General features: G+C 38.8%; 1 protein-coding gene across 2 annotated transcripts in view; it reads right to left on the bottom strand.

Annotated features, from left to right (window-relative positions):
* Positions 1–2,381: 2,381 nt before the first annotated feature.
* tnrc6c2 (trinucleotide repeat containing adaptor 6C2) overlaps positions 2,382–20,981 on the bottom strand; it is an 82,465-nt gene continuing 63,865 nt past the window's right edge. The window contains exons 8-23 of one of the 2 annotated variants that reach the window (XM_081380833.1): positions 17,515–17,592; positions 17,348–17,405; positions 17,100–17,245; positions 16,813–16,959; positions 16,344–16,490; positions 11,816–11,935; positions 11,510–11,593; positions 11,103–11,346; positions 10,470–10,634; positions 9,661–9,849; positions 9,336–9,485; positions 9,029–9,139; positions 7,954–8,190; positions 7,674–7,747; positions 6,366–6,505; positions 2,382–6,119 (exon numbers count right to left, since the gene is read on the bottom strand). In XM_081380833.1, coding sequence (XP_081236959.1) covers positions 5,738–6,119; positions 6,366–6,505; positions 7,674–7,747; positions 7,954–8,190; positions 9,029–9,139; positions 9,336–9,485; positions 9,661–9,849; positions 10,470–10,634; positions 11,103–11,346; positions 11,510–11,593; positions 11,816–11,935; positions 16,344–16,490; positions 16,813–16,959; positions 17,100–17,245; positions 17,348–17,405; positions 17,515–17,592 — 2,472 coding nt within the window. In that variant the 3' untranslated portion in view covers positions 2,382–5,737. The remainder of the gene's footprint in view (positions 6,120–6,365; positions 6,506–7,673; positions 7,748–7,953; positions 8,191–9,028; positions 9,140–9,335; positions 9,486–9,660; positions 9,850–10,469; positions 10,635–11,102; positions 11,347–11,509; positions 11,594–11,815; positions 11,936–16,343; positions 16,491–16,812; positions 16,960–17,099; positions 17,246–17,347; positions 17,406–17,514; positions 17,593–20,981) is intronic. The other variant, XM_081380834.1, reaches the window with a different exon arrangement.

Below are 20,981 nucleotides of genomic sequence, written 5' to 3'. Positions count from 1 at the left end.
AAAGATAAGAGGATGGAATATCAATATCTTTTACTGGACCTCGTTGAGAAACATCAAGCAAGGTAAAATCAAACAGTGCTAGGTCCTTCCACAACCTAACCAATAAACAAAACTGTATTGGTACGTAAAGCGATAGATACAAACAAACATTTTAAATGGAAAGCACTCCACTTCAAGAAATATAACGCATAGGTTTATTACAAATCTAATATTTGGTAAATGTGTGTCTGCTACGGATTAAAAATCCAAAAGACATTTTTTTTTAAATCCATAACCTTCAGTGCTTCAAGCTGGATTTCTATCAACATCTTTTGTCCTCTTTTCATTAAATGATTTGTTAAATTCTCATGATAACCAACATCATAACAGTGGAACTGGAACTCTGGACCTCTAATCTTCCTGAGAAAATATCCAAGTCCATTGTCAGTGTGCAAGACAATGACAAAATTGTGTTGCTTTTACAGAAACGAAAATTTAAAGACATTTTGGCATAAGTTCAAACAACAATAATGTAATTCATAAGCAACATTGAAACAATCCCAGAGTTCAGCAAGTAGCATACGTCTTCATTTAAAAAGATTTTTTTCTTATTTATTTGATGGAAGATGTGATTGTAATAGTAGTTTTTTTCTTGCATTCTTGTAGTAAATTCCTTTACTTTTTTTTTGTTTTTGAAATTTCTGAAAATTCCATTATTTGTAAACGGCAGGTAGATTTGAAAAGAAAAAAGAATTTCACAGAATGGAAGAGATATAGGCACCTTTTGAAATGAGTCAGAATGTCACTAACTCACATCTGTTTATCTTTACTGTTCATGAATATTACTGCTTCTCTACTAACTTTCTCATTATGGCCAAAGTTTAGGTTTTTAAATCTTTTTTTTTTAAATTATTTTTATTAAGTTTTTTTTTTTTTTCAAATAATGCAACTGAAATGATGTAAAACTCTTAACTCCAAAATCATAACTCTTGTGGGAAATACTCCACAATAAAAGCCACTATGAGGATACAATTTTAAAGGTTTTTAATATTTTAAGATGAAAATAAATCCATAAAGTCCTTGAGTAAACATTAACACATGAATTGTCGTCATCTCCCCTGCGGTTTTCAGTTTTTTTTTTTTTTTTTTTTTTTTTTTTTTTTTTTATTGAGCAAGGGAAAAAAGACAATCAGTGCAACGCTAGATAGTAACCATGTTGGAACATTTTTTAAAACACGCACACACAAATAACGGAGACAGTACAACACTAAATGGATCATAATTGCAGGCAGTCGCAACGTAACGAGAAGCAGTGATTAGATTTCACATACAGAACCATTCAAACACACTCATTCATACTAAAATCAACGTTTTTCAACAGCTTTTTTTCTTTCTCATGAAGAATGTTCAACCTTGTGAGCATGTTATCAAATACCTTAAAAGTGTCAGTCCCAAACAAAAATTTAAGAAAAAATAAATTCACATTTTACAATTGGCGCGCTTTAATTCAAGTATTGGCGAAGATATTTCTTTTGATATGTTTATGATTTTTCATTCTTTGCCTAGAAACATAAACATTGTTTAGAATCATGGGTTTCAACACAACGAATGAAGGTATACACAAATACTGCATGTACGCCCTGTGTCATTTCATTTAAACCAACATGCAACTTCAGTAAGACTGTTTGGTTCAGATCATTGATCACTCTTTTTTTTTCTTTCTCTCAGATGACACACCGTAAGGATCAAGGTCTATTGCTTATTTCAAATTGTATTTTACCCAGTAGTTTTTAAAGAGAAGGATTCAGAGATCTGATAGCATTTTTCTTCATAATGAACATGATAATGTTTAACTGTAGTCATAGTCTACCTATGCTGGTGTCACCAGAGACTTCCTGTGATTTTTGACTGTTTGGAATTACAGCCACATTGTGGTTCACTGTCAGTCAGCTGCGACTGAGTTTAGAACAAGGCAGTTACACACAGGCAACAGTGATCCCCCCTCCTCCCCACCCACATCTCCCAGAAATAGAAAAAAAGTCAATGATCAACTTTAGCATCTTAAGACATCTGTTGAAATGTCCCTGTCCCTGTCCCCGCCACCATCCCCCCCCCCCCCCCCCCCCCCCATAAAAAAGAAGATAAAAGAAGGTTTATACAGCATAAAGGCCCGAAATGAACTGAGACTGAGATGGAAATGTACAGTTCAGGGCACAATTTTACAAACAAACAGTTAATACAGCATACACAAAAGGCACTCCAGCTTGCTGTCAACCTTCAGAACCTGACCAGCAAACAGGAGATAATATCAGCAAGAAGTGCATTTTTAAATGTTATAGAGCTTTTTTTTTTTTCTTCATTGTTTACGTGTTTGTCTTTTTTTCTTTTCTTTTTTTTTTTTTAAGATACTAAAATGCTATTTCATTTTTGGTATTAAAAAAAAAGTACCAGGGATTACTCATTATCTGTACGCCATTGGCACACCATAATCCCCAATGCTGTTAAAGTTCTTGCTTGTTATAAAGGATTCTTCCAATGACAGCAACAAGATTATCACAAATAAACAGCATGAGGTGACAAATATATCTGACGCATATCCTCAACCCCTTTTAAACCCAATCCCACCTCAAACACACAAGAATTGTCAAAGTGCCTCCAAACAGAAGTGCTTTACAACAAAACAACATTGGAATTTCAAATGTGAAGTCAGAGATGCCACAGTGTACTGTACATATATTTATGTATACATTGGCACATGAGACCATGAGGGGAATTCAACAACCAGCAGCAGAGAGGTAAGATACACAGGTCCCATTTACTGTATAAACGAACTGATGGCTCTGCAGCAGTCCCTGTTCAGAAGGATTGAGAAGACCCAAACTAGCCAGCCTCCTAATTTTATTGCCCCACTGATAAATATCCTCTTGCATTTCTTTTAATGTACACTTCGTAAGCTTTTACACATCATTTAGTGTGTAAAACCACTTACAGACGATAAATCTTCAAAACTATCAACTTTCACTAAACATAAATTTAGTTCTTCTTGTCATGCCCTGAGATTGAACTTAAATGAGATTGATCAAATTCAGCAGAATTAGGCTTAGTGTCAGACAACATCCTAAATTTACTAGGATTACAATGGCCTCGAGTGTGTAAGAAAGTATTACGGGAGGGCTGCGAGATATTTTCAACTTCCTTTCAAAGCCACAGATTGGCACAGGGCGGACATTACGTGCCCATCTTCTCTAACTTTGCATAGTGACAGCATCCCGTGTGCTGTAGTTATAGAGCCAGTGGCAGAAAGAGTCTGTCCTTAGAAACACTGCTCGGACAGGGCTTTTCAAGTACGGGCGGCTTGTCTCGATAACATGGTTGGCTTAACCGAGGCCACACAGGAGAGAGAGAGGATGTTAGCAGCTGAGTTAGAGGTGGGACACCCAGGGTGAGGTCAAGCACACACACATACACATTCTAAATGACCTAAGAACACTGTTAACAACAAAAACAAATGACTTTTGACACGAAATAAACAAATATGGCCCACATCATCAATCTTTTTTTGCATTCGTTACACAGGACAGGTATCTGCATATGAGCACTGCAGGCAGTTAAAGATCACTGCATGAAGACCAATAGAAAGTGAAAAAACATATTACACAGCACTGGCAATTCCATACAGTCTCAAATTCCAGCCAAAAAAATAAATCATGCAAGACTACTTGAGGGACGGTGTGGGGAAGAATGCATGAGAGGTGTGATGTCATCCAGAGAAGGAACGGGAGGACATTTGAAGATCCGTACCTAAGTACTACTACGAGTAGGCCAATGATGAATGATGCCGCTAACATCCATATCATGACATCATTAATATCCTGCATTCCATTGTACGAAGTGCACAAATAGCGTTGCTATGGAGAATCGAACGTCCTCCGATCAGTTTCCACGTCGAGGCACTAGCGCACCACCTCCTTTTCAAATCCAATCCAATCGAGGTACCTTCTCCAGACAGGGTAAAGACTTTTGACTATTTCAGAGTAACAATGACATTCACTTTGATAGAGAGAAAAAAAAAAAGTAAAAACATACATTGCAAGTTTCATTTGATTGTAGAGTTTGTTCTTCCCTTCATTCCGAAATGTTTTTTTTTTCTCTGAACTCAAGCTTCTGGGGCCAGAGATGGACGACAAACAAGCTTTTTTGAATACCATTGGTACCAAAAAAAAAAAAAAAAAAGAAAGAAAGAAAAAAAAAAGCCAAAAGTTGCCATAAGAAGTTTTTTTTTTTTTTTTTTTACTATATGCTCCGTTATCTGATTCATTGGCTTCACAGAAGGAGCATCACTCTTGTAATAAGTGCTATGATAATACCCCTTTAAGAAGAGACTTAGAAAATGTAGATGTCTTTTATGTTTGTACCAAATGCAAGGATCTCTTATTCTGTACTGCATTAAGAGAAACACATTGTATTTGGTATTGTGCCTGACTCCTGTGCCATGTGTCTCCGCTCTGGATTCCGTTTCTGTTTGGTGAATTAGTGGCTGGGAGACTGTGAGATCCCACACATGCAGTTTTAAAACGCATGGAGTGACATCAAACACAATTAACAGTTTCTCCTTTCCACACAAATACCGAACAGCCAGCAAAGCCAGTCAAACAGACAGAGGCGGTGGGAAAATTAGTCCAAAGGTTAAATTCTTCAGAAGTCTTCAAAAAAAAAAAAAAAAAAAAGTCTTAAGTTTCAGTAAGCTTCAGTGTGGACGGAAGAAAGGGTCTCTGGCTTCTATTGCACAATGCATCAGAATTGAGTTTCTTCTCTCTGTTGTATCTCAATAAAAATTACGACCACACAGTAACTGAATAACTTTTGATTGATTCAGCACTGATGTCCATTAGGTATAATTAAAAAGCCTCCACTGAGAGTGTTTTTAACAGTGGTTATGTACTCGCACACAGATGCTTGGTCAAGTTCCAGCAGACACTCTTGACATTCATTGATCTAAATCAAAGCTTAACATTCAGCTTATTTTTTTGTAACCATACAAAAAAAAAAAACTGCCATGAGTAAATAGAAATCATAGAGCAGTGCGGCTCCCTTTTGTAAAACTAAAAGAATTAAAGAAAAAATATCATTGGTGATTATTCATGATGACAGGTCACTGCTAAGAGTGTTCTTCTCATTTGCTCTGGCCTATTCGCTGGCTCAGAAACAGAACTGTGCAAGTTACAAAGTATTTTTTTTGTTGTTGTTGGTTTTATAAAATAAAGGTTTTTAAGGAGGACCTGGAGAGAGAGCACTTACGGCTAATATAAGAAGATCTGAAGAAAAGATGCAAAGTTTAAAACCAAAAACGTACCAGGATCATTCCATTCATCAGAACAGTGCCGTTATAGGGAAAGGTGTCATGAGGTCTCACTGTGCCTGGGTCACTTTCAGATGGCTGCTTTGTTGATGGCTTCTCCTGAACAACACTTTTGAGCAAAAACAACCTTTGGAAATAAAAAAAGCATCAAAAGGCTTCTGCTTCTATTGATTCTGGCTTCTCAAGGTCTTTGCACACCAAGAACAAGATGAACGAATACAACAAACAGTATGACGTAAAAATCAGAAGACAAATAAACAGCAGTTGGAGGTTTGCAGCTTTGTCTCACACTAAACCTCCATTACAGATCCACAAAAAGTGATTATCGCCACATTGATTTGCTTGGGTTTTGATCCAGTTCTTCTTTTGACTTTGTCGGTTTATGATGTCCGATACATCCTACATGCTCTCTCCACTCAGCAGGTCTCCCGGGAGCAAGGTGTTTATTGGGATGGGGCTGCCGATTACCCTGGCATCGTCTCCGTTTGGGGGAGCCCATAAACTGGAGTACTGCGGCACACCGCCCCAAAGCATGTCGCCACTGTTTCTGCTGCTACTGTTCCCGGTACTGCAGACCGTCTTGGTACCTCCTCCACCCCCGCTCCAGAGGCCTGTGGGGTGGCTGGCTGCAGTGTTGCCCAGCCGGGGTTGATTGGAGCCTGGTGCTGGGCTGGCCTGCCAGCTAGTGGTGGGTGTAAGGGACTGGCCCTGTGCAAAGAAGCGGTTCACATCATCCTCACCGGCAAACTCTGCCAGGATGGTAGTGTTACCCAGCACACACCTTGGCAGAAAAATTCAAGCATTAAATAGATTTCTTGATGGATAACACATAAAATCAGTTTGAAGAGAGAAAGACGTTGTCATACACACTTATCTAGAGGGTAGATGTAGGGAAAATGTTGTATTTGAATTTAGGAAAAAATGAAGAAATGTACGGCTAACATTATTCATCCTAAATGAAAGCTGTTCTGGAGCATTCTATGAAAGTACTCAGAGAAGTATGAAGTAGTAGAGCCTTTAGTCTTACATGTGCAGGGATTTCTGGGCTTTGGCGGTCTCCTCCTTGGAGTTGTAACGAACGACAGCATTGCCCTGCGTCAGGTTCAGATGGAAGGTAATGAGAGGGCCGTGCTGCATGCACAGAGTCCGTAGGGTGGAGCCGTCAATCTGATGCACACACATAGATATGTTATTACATTTGGTGTTATTCATATGCAAGTGCAATTTAAATGGCCTGTCAGACAGATTGTGTTCTTGCATTTAAAAACATAAATGAAATGTGCAGTACAGAATGCGATTTTTTTTAAATGTGCTTTTAAGAAGAATTTCTTTGAAGAATTTCGCAAAAATAAGCACAACGGCTGGAATACACTACACAACTTTTAAAATGTGATCAGGTCATACACTAAGCAACTGAGGATTACACACTACCACAACAAATCGAACACAACAAACTCGCGGAGAAACCATGAGCCTTGTTGCAAGGAGGCGAATGACAAATAAAAATCAGCTCAAAATATGTTTGATATTCTCAGGCTGGATTCTAAGTCAAAGCTGTTTTCATAGTCTCTGTCCATCATACACAATGCGATTTTCTGTTAAATTTGTCAACTCTGACTTCCTAATATCAGCAGACTGGTTCTGACTTTCGGTAACTAGTGTTAATAGTTACAGACTGCAAATCGGGCCAATAATCCTGACAAAACTCATGTAGTGTATTACAGCCTTTAATAACAGAAATAGCCAAACAGCAGATTTGGAAAGTGTCCTGACTAGAGCTAAGCAACTCTTCTTACATACTGCAGACAAATGACAACTTTAAACACAAGCTCATGATATGCCTGCCCACAGCTACTTCTAATTGGCCCAATGTTTCGATACTCACATTGATGAGGTGCTCTGCAAGTCAAAACTTCTGTTAACTTGACACATTATCTTAAAATGTGGTACATATGTGAGAGATGCTAAAAAAAACAACAACAAAAAAACAGCTAGACATATTGCAGTGGTCAAAAATATCTGTCTAGAGCATCTTTTCATAGAAGTAGTATTATAAACTACTGCAGTGCAACATGAAGCTTAAAATAAACATAACATAGTATAAATAATACATCTAGATATGTATAATGGGAGTGATTTTTAAATGCTAATGCAAAAAAAAATAAAAAAAAATTTGTTACATAAAAAGTGGCAGTTCTGAGATTTCATGTTATATGAAAAAGAAAAAAAAACATGGAAAAAATACTTTACGAGTATGATGTACTGTAAAAACTAGTATGATATCTGAATGATTCTACTAGTTTTTACAGTATTAAAAAGCATTTGTTTTATGCACCTGAGGAGTGAGGTTTCTCAGCACCAGCCAGCTGCTTCCTCTGTTGGGACTGTCAGTGCTCCAAGTTCCCCCTTCTATAACAAAAAGAAAAGATTAGTCTGGAAAACACGTTGCAGCTGAGCATATTTTCCACTGAATTCTTGATTTCTGCCCATTTGCAACTCTAAAAACACAACTTCATATAGACAGAGGGGTGACTGTTCAGACCACACTATAGAAGCACCTCACAAGTAACTTAGATTTTTCTGCTTTGTCCCACACTGGTGGACTGAGGGTTTACCTGAGGAGTAAGAGCTAGTCCAACCCTGGCTGAGGCCAAGGGAGTTTCCTCCCCAGGTGGAGGAGGTTCTGGTGTTCTGGGATTCAGGCCTGGTGTTCGTCAGGCCTGGAGGTGGGCGAGAGGGAGCACTGGAGTTACGCGTCCCTGGGGAAACCTTCCATAACTCATGAGATAAAGACGCCTGTGTGTGGGAGATGGGTCCAGGGGACCAGGTAGACTTCATTTCCAAGAGTTTACCTGGAAAACGGAGGAGAGGAAGAAAGAGAGAGACAAATTAATAACAGCAGCAGCTATATAGCACCATCCTTCACTGCCTTTAACTCTCCCCACCAGCGTTTTGTTTTTGCAATACCTTCATGGCCCCCAGAATATTTTGTTGTATGAATATCTGAACAATATATAATGTATGCAATATATCAAAAGAAAGAACAGAGCCTCTGCTTAAAAAAAAAAAAGTTATTCTAGCTTCAAAGTCTCTCCATGTTGTTCGTCGTTCCCTATTTACCCCTATACTAGGGGAGGTTATAACAATTTAAATATATTTTAACATGTAATTTATTACTGAACTGTAATTTATTAGCAAAGCTGAATTTTCAGCAGTCATGATTCTTTGATCCTTCAGAAGTCAGCACAACTGTTTCCAAAATTGATAATAATAAGAATATTTTCTTGAACATCACATATTAGAAAGATTTTCAAAGGATCATGTGACAGTGGTAATGGTGGATAATAATGGTTGCTGAAAACTCGGCTTTGCCGTCACAGGAATAAATAACATTTTAAATATTTTATTTAAAATAGAAAACTATTTTATCTATCCTATATTTTATTTTATACTATCCTATATTTTTGATTATTTAAAAATGCAGTCCTGGTGAGCATGATACACTTCTTTAGTGTCTCTGGCCATTATCAACATTTAAAACAGTAAAAGTATAATAGAACAAGGGAGAATGTGGGTTTTAGGAGAACACTTTGTGAGGGACCTGAGTGTCCAGGTGTAAGGACAGGGTTCAAAAAAAGGTAAGGAGGTCTAGGATTTGGGGGGTGGCCCATTTAGGGTTTAGGGCTGTACCTGGGTTGTCAGCATCCCTCTCGTTCTGAGAGGACGGACCAAATGAATTATAGGCATTGACCGACCACTCACTCGAGGATGACAGAGTCCCACTCTGAGATGGGGACAAGGCTATTATGAGCATTTGTCCCAAGTGGACAGCAGAAGGGGGCAGAAACAGTGAAATTAATTTACTATGTAATGCTCCTTAATATACTGAATTTTGTTTAAACTTTAATTAAAAAGCAAAAGAGTTCAACATTCATTAACCATTTAACAATCTCTGTTATATCTTATGTCATACAGTATGCTATCAATCATCCCTCACCTCCAGTCCTGTCACGTAACAGGTAGCGATTCACATCTTGTATGTTGGTGTTGATGGTGGGGCCATTTGGAACACTTCCTGGGGTCATGTTGGGGTCATTCTCAGGGTCAATGTTCTGCAGACCTTTCCATGGCACTCCAGGGCAGAATTCTGAGAGAAAGCAAGGACAAATTGGGTTTCACTGAATCTGGTAAATACAGTCCGGCTGCATATTGATGATAATTACAATATTCTACAACAATTTACTAAAGACTCAGTGCCTATAATCTCTGTGATCAATAGCAATAACATTGTTTTTAAATTATAATATGCCACTGAAGCTCACCTGGAGGCCAGTTGATATTAGAGCCACTAGAGATTTTCTCATTGGGACTCTTGCCCTGTGTCCAGCTATCAGGAGACACCAAGGTGCTGGTGGGGGATTCAGATCTTGACATCAGATTATATGGGCTGAAAGAATCTTCCATTGCGCTCTTTCCGACAGGCATATGGGACTGAGCAGCAGAGATTGGACCTGAAACAAAAGAACAGTCTCTTTAATCACAAAAAGTTCTAACCAAAAACCTCATGTAATAAAATATTCAGAGACTAAGCAACCCATACTCAGATATATACTTTGATGCCCAATATTTGAACTGCTATTTTGCCTCTCTAAACATATTCCATCTTCAAAGACATGATCTGAATAATAAGATTCAAGATTACAGGCTTGAGCTTTTGTCCTCGGCTGAACTCACTCCAGTAAACTCCAGCGGTTTGGCTGGACTTACAGTTCAGGCAAGTTTTACTGAGAATCAATGCCAAGGAAGGATCATATTTTAAAAGGCCCTGCTGACTCAGAGCAAAAATAACTCTGGAATGTCTGCAAGCACTTAACTTGACAGGCAGTTTGGTCTGTCCTTTTGAAATGTGCAAATCTCAGGGACAGAAGTGACTCAGTGTCTGGAGTTTGATGTTTGATTAAAGATATTGCTGTGTTTTTATTGGGTGGAATGCTGTTTGTGTAAGTAAATGTCTTTAAAAGGATGTTAGACCTAGAGGTTAGCAAATGATTGTCTTGACATTTTAGATTACATTAAAAAACTAACAAAATTCAAGCCCATAATATGTTTGGAGTAGTGAAACAACTAATACCATGTTTATTGAGGTTTGCCTCCATGTGCTGAGCGCTAGCCGTCATGGAATCTATGGAGTTTGAATGAGTCCATTGTGAGAGTCGGGATTGAGGCTGAGGAGGGTCTTTCAGAGATAGACCTCCCCCCTCCATACAGTTTACATTCATGTTCGGGTTTAAACCAGCTACAGAGGGTGACAGAGAGAAAACAGATTAATGCACTAGTTTTCACACACAAGCACACACGCACGTACACACACAAAGAAAAACAAAAGACAAAATCCAAATAATAAAAAAAAAAAGGATGAATACAAAAAAATATATATATATATATTTTTTTTTTTACAAACAATGCTGTTATTACGACAAAGAACTATCAACTATCAGAAGCTACTGTTCAAAAAGAGTTTACAATTTAAATTTGAGGTGTCCTTGTTACAGTGTAACTATACAATCATTTGCTTAGAAATATTAATTTTAATATTAATAAGCCCATTGTGGTTTGGTTCAGTGTTAGTTGCTTGTAATTATACATAATTTATTGTTATTATTTTACTAAGTATATGGAACATGTATAACATGGACACTGTAAAATAGTGTTAAAAACACACAGCAAGCATAAGCATGCAGGCATATGTGGCTTGTTCTCTTACAGAGTGTATAAGGGCTGAAGGAGTTTGGAGAAGCCTGCTGATCTTTGGTCTGCAGGTCTGACACGGAGAGGCCTGAATTCTGAGGGTGACCCATGAAGGTGTCCAGGCTTGCCTTGCCAAGGTTTGGGTGCAGGCCGATGTGAGAGGAAGGAGGAGGCTGCTGCTGTTTCATAAGCAGAGTCTGGGCCAGCTGACGCTGGTGCTGCTGGATCTGCTGCTGCATGTTTGTGATTGTACGTGCAACCTGCGTGAGAGAACGACAGAGATAATCATTTCCACTGTATATGGAAATTAATATTACTTGTCATAGTCATTAAAAGATAAGCACTAACTAATATTTCAGGACTATAATCATTGTAACTGTAAAAAAAATCCCCCATTTTTTTTGTAAAATTAGTGTGTCATACTTGCTGCTCTTGTTGTTTGATGGGACCAGAGACATTACGCTGGGCCTGCATCATTTGCTGCTGAATCTGCAAACGCTGATATGCCTGACAGAGAGAAAAAGACAAAAGGTGAGAAAGAGGAACATACAGAGAAATACAGAGAAAAAGAAATAAAAAGAAAGAAAAATAGTGTAGAAGGCAGATGTGGTCATTATTTACACAGAAAGCAGTATCATCTCACTCCCTGCAGACAGGCCAGAGGGTAGACGAGAAATAGCTGGTATTCATTGGAAACAGCAGAGCAGGAGAGTGAATTGTGTGACTTACCACCTGCAGTTGTTGTAGTTGGTACAGCAGGGTCATTTGTTGAGGATTTATTGGTGAGGTTAAAAGTGCAGGATTCAGTCCAATGTTTTTTGCCGCAAACTGTAGGAGCTGTGCTTGAACCTATTGATTAAATAAAAAATAAACAAACCCCAAATTTGAAATTAAATTAAAATATATAATAATAATAATAATAATGATAATAATAATAATAATAATAATAATAATAATAATGAAAGAAACACAGGTGTGTGCAAAACCTGACAATCTATGTAATCCAGCATGTTTTGAGAATGTACCAACCCAGGTGAAAAACTGTTGAATGTATTAAAAATGCATTAAAGTATATTTGTATTGTACCAACGTCCTTTTAGGCAAGTCGTGCCACTCGGCCGCCATCTTGACAACGCCTCCGGGCAGCTATTTCAGACTAACAAGACCAGGCTCCTATCTAAATGAATGGGCAGAGAGTCAGAACTGCACTTTCACTGGTCACTGGGACATAAAACTGCATGTATAGAAACAGCAGTAAAATATTATAAAAATCGCTGAAAAAGTTTGATGACTTTGCCCCAAAATAAGGTTTAAAACGCCTTTTTCCCCACAGGTTATACTTTTACTACGCATGCGCAAGGGTTCACGACACCAACTTCATTTACGTCTCTATCCAGAATGCCGGAGTTGTGCATATTCAATGTCAATATTGTTCTCCTTTATTTAAATATAAGCAGGTTTGCACTTTATCAGTAATAACAATGTATTGTATAGATCAGTTGTTTTAACTATTCATTAAAATGAATCGGTTCAAATGAATCATTAGTTCACAAATTGGACGTGTCATACGGTTGTGTGATTATCCCAGCAGTTAGGACATGGACATCCCACAAGGTTAGTGTCAACACAGAAAACATTACATCACTGGATAGGTTTTTTCGTTTATTTAGAGAGTAATTTTATGTCAGCTGAATGTGCGGAACGCATTTCAGAGAAGATAAGGCAACGTATTTTAGCACAATTCACACCCAGTGGTAATTCAGGGGAAAAAAAATCTCCGAATGCTCCAACATGAAACTTTGGTCTTCCGACCTTTTACCATCATGTCGTTTTATTTTGATTAATATGCGTGCGGGAGAGAGAGCAAGACAGCGCTTAATTTGGAGACGGTGAAGTCTTGTTTACACTTTCGCCTGGCTTCGGAAAGAGAGAGAGAGGGTGCGCGCGCGTGACCGGGGCTCTCCCTCTCTGCTTGTCCTTTCCATTTGGTTCTTTCAGTTAAATATTCGCCCTGTCACTGATCTTGCACACACAACAACTCGCTGTCCCCAAATCGTCTCCGCTGTCGCAAAACCTCAACTGTGCGCATGCGTCAGTGGAACCAGACGATAGGTTTAAATGTTTCGCGGCTTGACTGTTAAAAGCAGATGATTGGCTTTCCAGTGGGAGGGGCGGGACATGTTCATACAACCGCCATTTTTGCCGTTACGGGTTTTCCTTATATAGTTCTATTGAGGATTGAGGAAGTGGCATGTCTCTTATATAAATTGTCTCTGATTGTACTAAAAACATACTCAAGTACATTTTTAATATATTTAATTGTATGTCTTTTTCACCTGGGAAATAAATCTTGTATGTTTTAGTGGAAGCAAGGAAATCTGACCTTTTGGTAAATGTCACAAATTTGCTTATATTAGAGACCTCCAAAATCTTAAATATTGCTAATTCACTTTACATCAGTGATACCTCCAAGAGTAACCGATAGAGTGACATTCAATTTAAAAATGGCCTTGTACCATGAACATTCATAATGCATAATAGAAATTTTAAATAGCTTTTTTTGTATTTTGCATGATAATAATATTAATATTAATAATAATACAGTAAATGGACATGTAGGCCAGGGTTGGAAATTAACGGGGCTTTGGCAAAAATGCTAATCCTAAAATCCCAAATTAATAAAAATGCCCCAAAAATTCAAGACATCAAGACCAAAAATGCCCCTGTATGAGCTCTTGCTATATTTATAACTTAAAAAAAGTGATATCAAACATGCTAAAGAGTGCTGTTCTCCTTCATAAGTTCACTCAACGCTGCATAGCGATGACACAATGGGAAATGCCCTTGGTCGGTGCTGATTGTTGAACCCATATAGAATCATGCCAATTTATTGGCTCCTCAGATTTTGTTCTTCAGAAGAAGCGGTTTATCTGGCCATTGCTAGTTAAGCGTCGTTCGATTGGATATTCTCTTTTTGTGCTTCAGCGACCGCATATAGTGGAACTTGCTTTGTTCTCCTCTCTGTGAAGCACAATGGATCTGCATTGTTGCAAGCCGCCGTGCTCTCGCTTCATTGCAAGTGACGACCCACACGGTAATTATGTGAAATGCCTCGGCCTGTCACATGCAAGCAAGTTTTGCGCAGCTCTGCAAACTCTGCGCAGGAGGCTTGCCTGCTTTGAAAAGGATTCGTCTCCATCGCTCTGTGACCAATGAAGCGGCTGAGGCCCTTCATGAATCCGTGGCCTCGGGATCGGATTTCGAGCTGAGGCTATGGAGAGTGAGCAAGTCGGTTTCTCCCTCTCTCGCCCCAGCGCTCCTGTCCTCTGTGGTTCTCCCTGACTCATCCGACGCCTCTGGGGATATATGCCTTTGCTCATCCATGGCCAGATTTGAGACTATATGCATCCCCTCCGGTCAAGTTGAGGGGTCCCTGTGGGAAATTCCAAACAGGAAAGATGTTGTCTCAGCTACGGGGCAGGTTTTGGCATCCTCGGCCCGAGATATGGAGGCTGCGGGTGAAGGGGTTATTGGAACCCCCTTTCGAACCTTTAGAGTCAACTCCTGACCGGATTCTGATGCTCAAGGTGGTGCTCTTGTAAGCATTAGCCTCTCTCAAGCCTGTGGGAGATCTGCAGGCTCTTTTTGGAGCCTTGCGCGGAGTTTGTGAAAGTGCTTCTGTGACCCAGGCCTGGTTGTGTCTCCAAAGTTTTGTCCACGACCTTTCGCTCTCAAAAGGTCGTGCTTCATTCTTTCTGTCCTCCTCCTTTCTCCTACACGAAGGAAGAGAGACTCCATTTGCTTTGCCCTCTCCAGGCTTTAAAGGTATATGTGGACCAATCTGGCCAGTGGCGCAAGTCATCTCAGTTGTTTGTATGCTTTGGGGCCGGCCGCAGAGGGCTCGATGCCTCTAAGCACAGAATATTTCATTGGGTGAGAGGCGCAATTTCTTTGGCTTATGAGGTGTGGAAGCTCCCTTCACTTCTGTCTTCCCAGGCTCTTGGTGTTCCTTTGGAGGATATTTGTGTGGCGGCAGGTTGGTCTTTTCGGTACACTTTTATCAAGTTTTATAACCTAGATTTGGATGTGGCCCTTGGTTCCCGGGTTCTCTCCGAATGAACTGCTCGCTTTTGTCCTGGTTGAGTTTGTCCTGAGGACGTGCCCGCGCCATCAGCCAATGAATTGGAGTGATTCTATATGGGTTCAGACAATCAGGACTGCCCTAGGGCATTACCCATTGCGCCATCGCTACACAGCGTCTCGTTCCCTATTCAGAGAACATGGGTTACACAGGTAACCAGAGACGTTTTCTTAGAACATCAGTAAGATAGCAAGTGTGATTTAGATTTTACACAACAGTTCAATAAACATGAAGTTAATATTAAGTGACTTTTTAGACTTAATATTATGAATATTTTGTCATGAAAGTAAATCCAAACAAAGTAGGACAGTAGTACATCTCAGAGCCAGAAGCAATTTCGAAATAATCATAATAATGTGAATGAAATAATGACCTGCTCTAGCCTGGCAAGCCAGACCTACATCAAGATGTTAGGTCTGGAAACTCACCATAGACGCGGTTTAATCCGAGGGGCGGGATAAACGTCTGTCTTTCAAATTCCCTCTGCACGCAATAGGACAGCGCTTCAACCAACCAGAGCGTTTTCCCAACAGCGGAGCTAATCATAGATTCAACTTTTGCCATATCTGGCCGGCAAACCGACGAACACATCTTCCTTTTTTTAAGAATGACTTCAGTGCCGTTCTTTGCTCTTTTCTCAAAGAAAAACTTAACTCCAAGTCCTCCAGAGTCGCGGCCAAAGCCGATTCGAAAGACTGTTCTCCAGCAGCAGCCGTCATTCAGTGTTTTCAAGTCGCAGCCAGGTAACCGTCGCAACTTTGTCGTCATTATGTTAAGCCCGCCCCGCCTACTCTATACGCGACGTGATTGGTAACCCAATTTAGGTTTTTGCAGCTCGAAAGTCTATGGAGAGTTTCTGGACTACCCTGGCTGCAAAATACATTTTGCTGCCGCTAGGGTGCGTCTAGATTTCTAGGCTAGACCTGCTCACTGTTCCTGAAGGAATTAGCCGTTTTGAACAAGTTGATTGAATTAATCATTCAATGACTCACTCAATAAGCAGCGATCAATTCAAATTTGTATATTCTATATAATTTTTTTTTTATATTTGAACATTTTTATTTATATTAAATGGAGTTCACTGGAATTTGAAATGACACGTGTAATTTGCACCACCTGAGGGGAGAGAAGCTGAGGCACTTGAGCACGTAGAGTAGGCTGAGCGGAGCTAAGAGGTGGCACTGGTGGCTGAGGGGGCGGGGCCTGCTGCTGCATGACCCGATTTTGTGCTGCTCCGTTAGTGCCGAACATTCCATTCTGCATCTAGGAAACAGAAAAGGGAGGGTTGGGGAGCTCAACATTTTTTGACTGCTCAAATAATGTGCTTTTAACATTGACCTCAATACAATGTCATATTGTCCTACCGCTTTCAGATTCAAAGTAAATAATTACAAATAAACAATAAATTAATAAATACATAGACTTTTCAAAAAAATAAAAAAATAAGTAAATATTGTGCAAACATCACACCAAATGTTAGGGCATGATACCAGACAATGCAGATGCACAGACTATGTTAAATGCATGCATCTAAACTTAAAACTACTGTGTGCGATGCCCTATGCAGATATTTCAAAACACTCACCTGTCTGTTGTTCAAGTTTTGCATGGACAGGCCAGAAGAGACCCCACCCAAACCGTGGCTAGGGAGGCTGCTATTGGCCAGTGGGTGCTTGAGGCCAGGAGAAGGCATAAATGGTGAGGTTGAAGCATCATCTGACAGCCTACCATCCTGAGAGACCAGAAAATATGTTGAAAAAATTACCCGGCACAAATTTCTCGCCACTTCAGTCCAGAAAAATGTATTGGACTTTTTTTCTCCAATCTATTCAATCAAATAAATTCTCAAAAAAGTTTGAGACAAGGCTATACCTTGTCCAGGAAGGGGGCACGTTCCAGTGAGGGGTCTTTTGAGAGGTTTGTGGGTCGGCACACCATGGGCCTATTCATTCCATTACTGTAGTCTGACATGCACATCCCCCGTTTGTCCAGTTCAGTTTTTTTCTCCAACAAAGCACCTAGGGAAAGGCAAGTACAAAATTACTGTTCCAGACCAAGATCATATGACTCACTGCATGTCTGTCTGCTGTTATGGGTTAACTTCAAAAGGAACTACATACTCATGGCCTGATCTAGATTCATATTGTTGCTCTTTAGGGCCTCTTCTGCAGGATCCTTCTATACCAGGTAAAAGAAAACAAACTGTTATGCTAAAAAATACATATTTGAAACGTCTTGTTAATTATGGAATCGACATATCTTTCAGAATAAATAGGATTTAACATACTGGAAAACCCATGTCTGTAAGCTGCTTGATAAGTCTGGTCATGATCCAAACGTCATCCTGCTTGTTGGAAACTTTGCCCTATAATGAACAAACAGCACTCCATAAGGCAAAAACATACCACATAAAGCAAATAATATATACATATATGGGTCAAAGACGAAAACAGGGGTTTTCAAGCATCATCATACAATTTAGTTTGATATCATCACATATTATTTTATATATTTTAATAAGTACAGGTCAGAATAAGTACATTGATTATTTTTTACATAAATATATATGTTACGCTGAATGACCATAGTTTGTTACTCTGAATGACAGTCTGCCAAAAAGGGAGAGAATATTGTCATTGTTCCCTTAATTCTCTCTCTGTTCAGAAATATCGGTAAGCTATTATTCTGACTATTGCAATCCTCAATACCTTTCTCGCTTCCTTGCTAAAGGCCCGTTTACACCAAGTACAATAACTATAACGATAAAGATATAGCTCTAAAAATCATTCTAAATATAAAATAGTAGCAGAGTACGGAACACAACGGAACACTGGCACAGAGGAACTTTCAGAAAGGTTTTTATCCAGCTGATGACTGATAAAAACATTGACAGCAAATCAGAGTCCATTCCACTTCAAAGAGCTAGAGCATTTAAAGCAGCAGAGACGACAAAACTGCAGTGCATGCTTAGAATAAACAGAGTGTTATTGTTCACTGGTGTGGACGCTAATCTAGTTATCGTTATGGTCATCTTTATATTTTTAATTCTTGGTGTGAACAGGCCTTAAGAGTGCCACCCATGCTACGGGGTCTGCATTTACTTTTCAGCTTTTTTACTTTTTACAGTGCCTAGCAACTCTCTCTGCTCATGGGCATCTAAAATAAGGCAACGACACAAATAAAACTATACCAAAATGCATTAAAATAGTCATATTTATTAAGTTTAACACATATTTGTCAGTGCTAAACATTCCTCATTTATATGTAATATAAATAGGATGCTAAAATTGTTATCTATACTGTGATACTGTCATTCAGTGTAATGGATGATACTGTGGTGTAACAGATAATTTGCATTACACTGAATGACAAAAACATCACTCTTTCTGAATGACAAAACTTGTACTTCAGCTTATTGCAGGTGAAGGGTTACAAATTTAAGAATCTATTTCAAATATGCTTCTGTACATAACATCATGGTAAAGAATCTTTTAAGGTTAAGATCTCAGCAAAGTTGCAATTCCTGTTCTCTCCTTATCACTCAGACTGATGGGATTAGCACACGAATGATTCACTGAGAATCTCACCTTTTGTTCTGCAAATGGCTTTCGGACCCAAATGGCTCTTGGAGCCTTATGCTGATTGAATTAGGATTGGCCAGACCCTCACAGTCTAGGGTGTTACCTTAACCTGTATACTCATTTACATGCTTTGTTTGAATTTGTCTCCACCTTCAAAAGTCCCTCCTCCTAAAATGCCTATAAGACACCATGTAAAGTCCCCTTAGTTAGATTATGTTGGATTCCTGCAGCCACGTACAGCGGAGTTCTCAATAAAGAATAACTTCTGTTGAACGTGATCCCAACTGTCTCCTGGTCTTGCGTCGATGAAAGAAAACTTTCCAACAGATGTGCGTGTGCTCCATCCTGTGCTCCATCCTGTGACCCGGATGGAGACGAAGGAAACTCAAATAATTTTAAGCTCAAAGAACTGAATCTTGAAACTTAAAGCTCAACAAAAGATCTGACAAAGATTGCCAGACTGAATCTTTCCAGCTTCCTCCAGATTGAAAACTTCAAGCTCCAAAAAGATCTCAATGCCTGACTGAGTTCCAGACTAAATCTTGAAACTTCAAGCTCAAAGATCTCAACAAAGCTGACTGAGTTCCAGACTGAATCTTGAAACTTCAAGCTCAAAGATCTCAACAAAGCTGACTGAGTTCCAGACTGAATCTTGAAACTTCAAGCTCAAAGATCTCAACAAAGCTGACTGAGTTCCAGACGAAATGTTTCTGTACAACCAACGATTCGGTGAGTTTCACTCAATTCAAAGAACCAATGCAGACCGTTCAGAGAAGAAGTTATTAAACAGCTGTAGAGTTTGGTTAACTAAAGATAAGCCTCTAAAAAAGTTTTTCTTTTAGAGATGAAATTTATCCTCTGTTGTTGGCAGGGAAGATTAACAGTTACATGTTAACCCTCTGGGGACCAAGGTGTTTTTGGGGCCCTTGAGATGTTCTGACATGCCTTGACATTTGTGCTTTTTTCAGTTATTTATAAACATGTTAATGGCAAAGGTGTAAATTCACTCTATATAGCACAAACAGGGCTACCATAATATGCGAGCAAGTTGTATGTAGATGTTTGTATTTTTAAGAGAATAATGTTTATGCGTGGTTATTGGAAAAAATTAAAATGAAAGTTGCTGAATTAAGACCACAAAACACATATTAAATATGTGTCCACAAGACTTTTGACTAATGGATGTTGTCCCTTTGAGTTCTAGCTTCAAAATTATGTGAAAATAGTCTTGCTTTATCGTTCACAAAAAAAAACATTGATTTAAATAGTGTAAAACAGGTTTTGCTTGGAAAGCCATTATGCGAGGGGGAGGAGTAGTTTACACCTTAGATTACAATGTCCCACCCACTCTGCATAATGACTCTGCCTAATGAGCCATTCTTTCAGGTGTGACACTGACTGAGCCACAATGCAAGGACAAAAGATGTATTTAGAAGAAGACTTATATTGACCATTTAAGATTTCGCTTACATCTCTCTTGTAAATATGTTTTGCTATTTTATTAAAAATGTTACAATTACAACAATAATTACAATTTCAACAATATTTCAAGTGTACTCTTTCTTTGTAAAAAAAAAAGAAAAAAAGATTATAGGCCTACATTTTATCATATGTATTCATTAGTTTGAATATAGCCAACATTGGAACATCTAACATCTTAGTCTATGACTTTATTTTTGACAAATATATATATATATATATATATATATATATATATATATATATGTGTTAGATATGAGCAGAAATTGCTAAACAAAAGCTTATTTGATGTGGCAGTATATTCTACAGTAGCCTAAAAACTGTACCCAAATCTAGTCAACAAGTGACTGACTGTAACGTTGTTTTTATGAAATATTAGGGCATATAAATGCTAATTTGCAGTTTAATACATTGCTTATACAAATACATTTTATTTCAACATATTCCAGTCGATTTTTACTCATCTCGGTAGGCTATAGCAAAGCAGTTTATTCTTTCACACACAGACGCGCGATTTATATTTAGGCTAAACAGTCTTTACAAATATGTACCCTTCATTCATCTCACAGAAAGGCGAGTCATATTATAGAAATGCGATTCATCTTTTTGCGGTTTGCATAGGCCTACACTAACGTTATTCCATAACGTTATTCCACACTTGAGAAAAGAAAACAGCCTACCTCACTCCTCAGCG

This window comes from Scardinius erythrophthalmus, assembly GCF_964197995.2.
Source record: "Scardinius erythrophthalmus genome assembly, chromosome: 12".
Taxonomy (NCBI): Eukaryota; Metazoa; Chordata; class Actinopteri; order Cypriniformes; family Leuciscidae; genus Scardinius; species Scardinius erythrophthalmus.
Note: the sequence above shows the minus strand (reverse complement) of the source record. Positions and strands in the feature narration are given on the sequence as shown.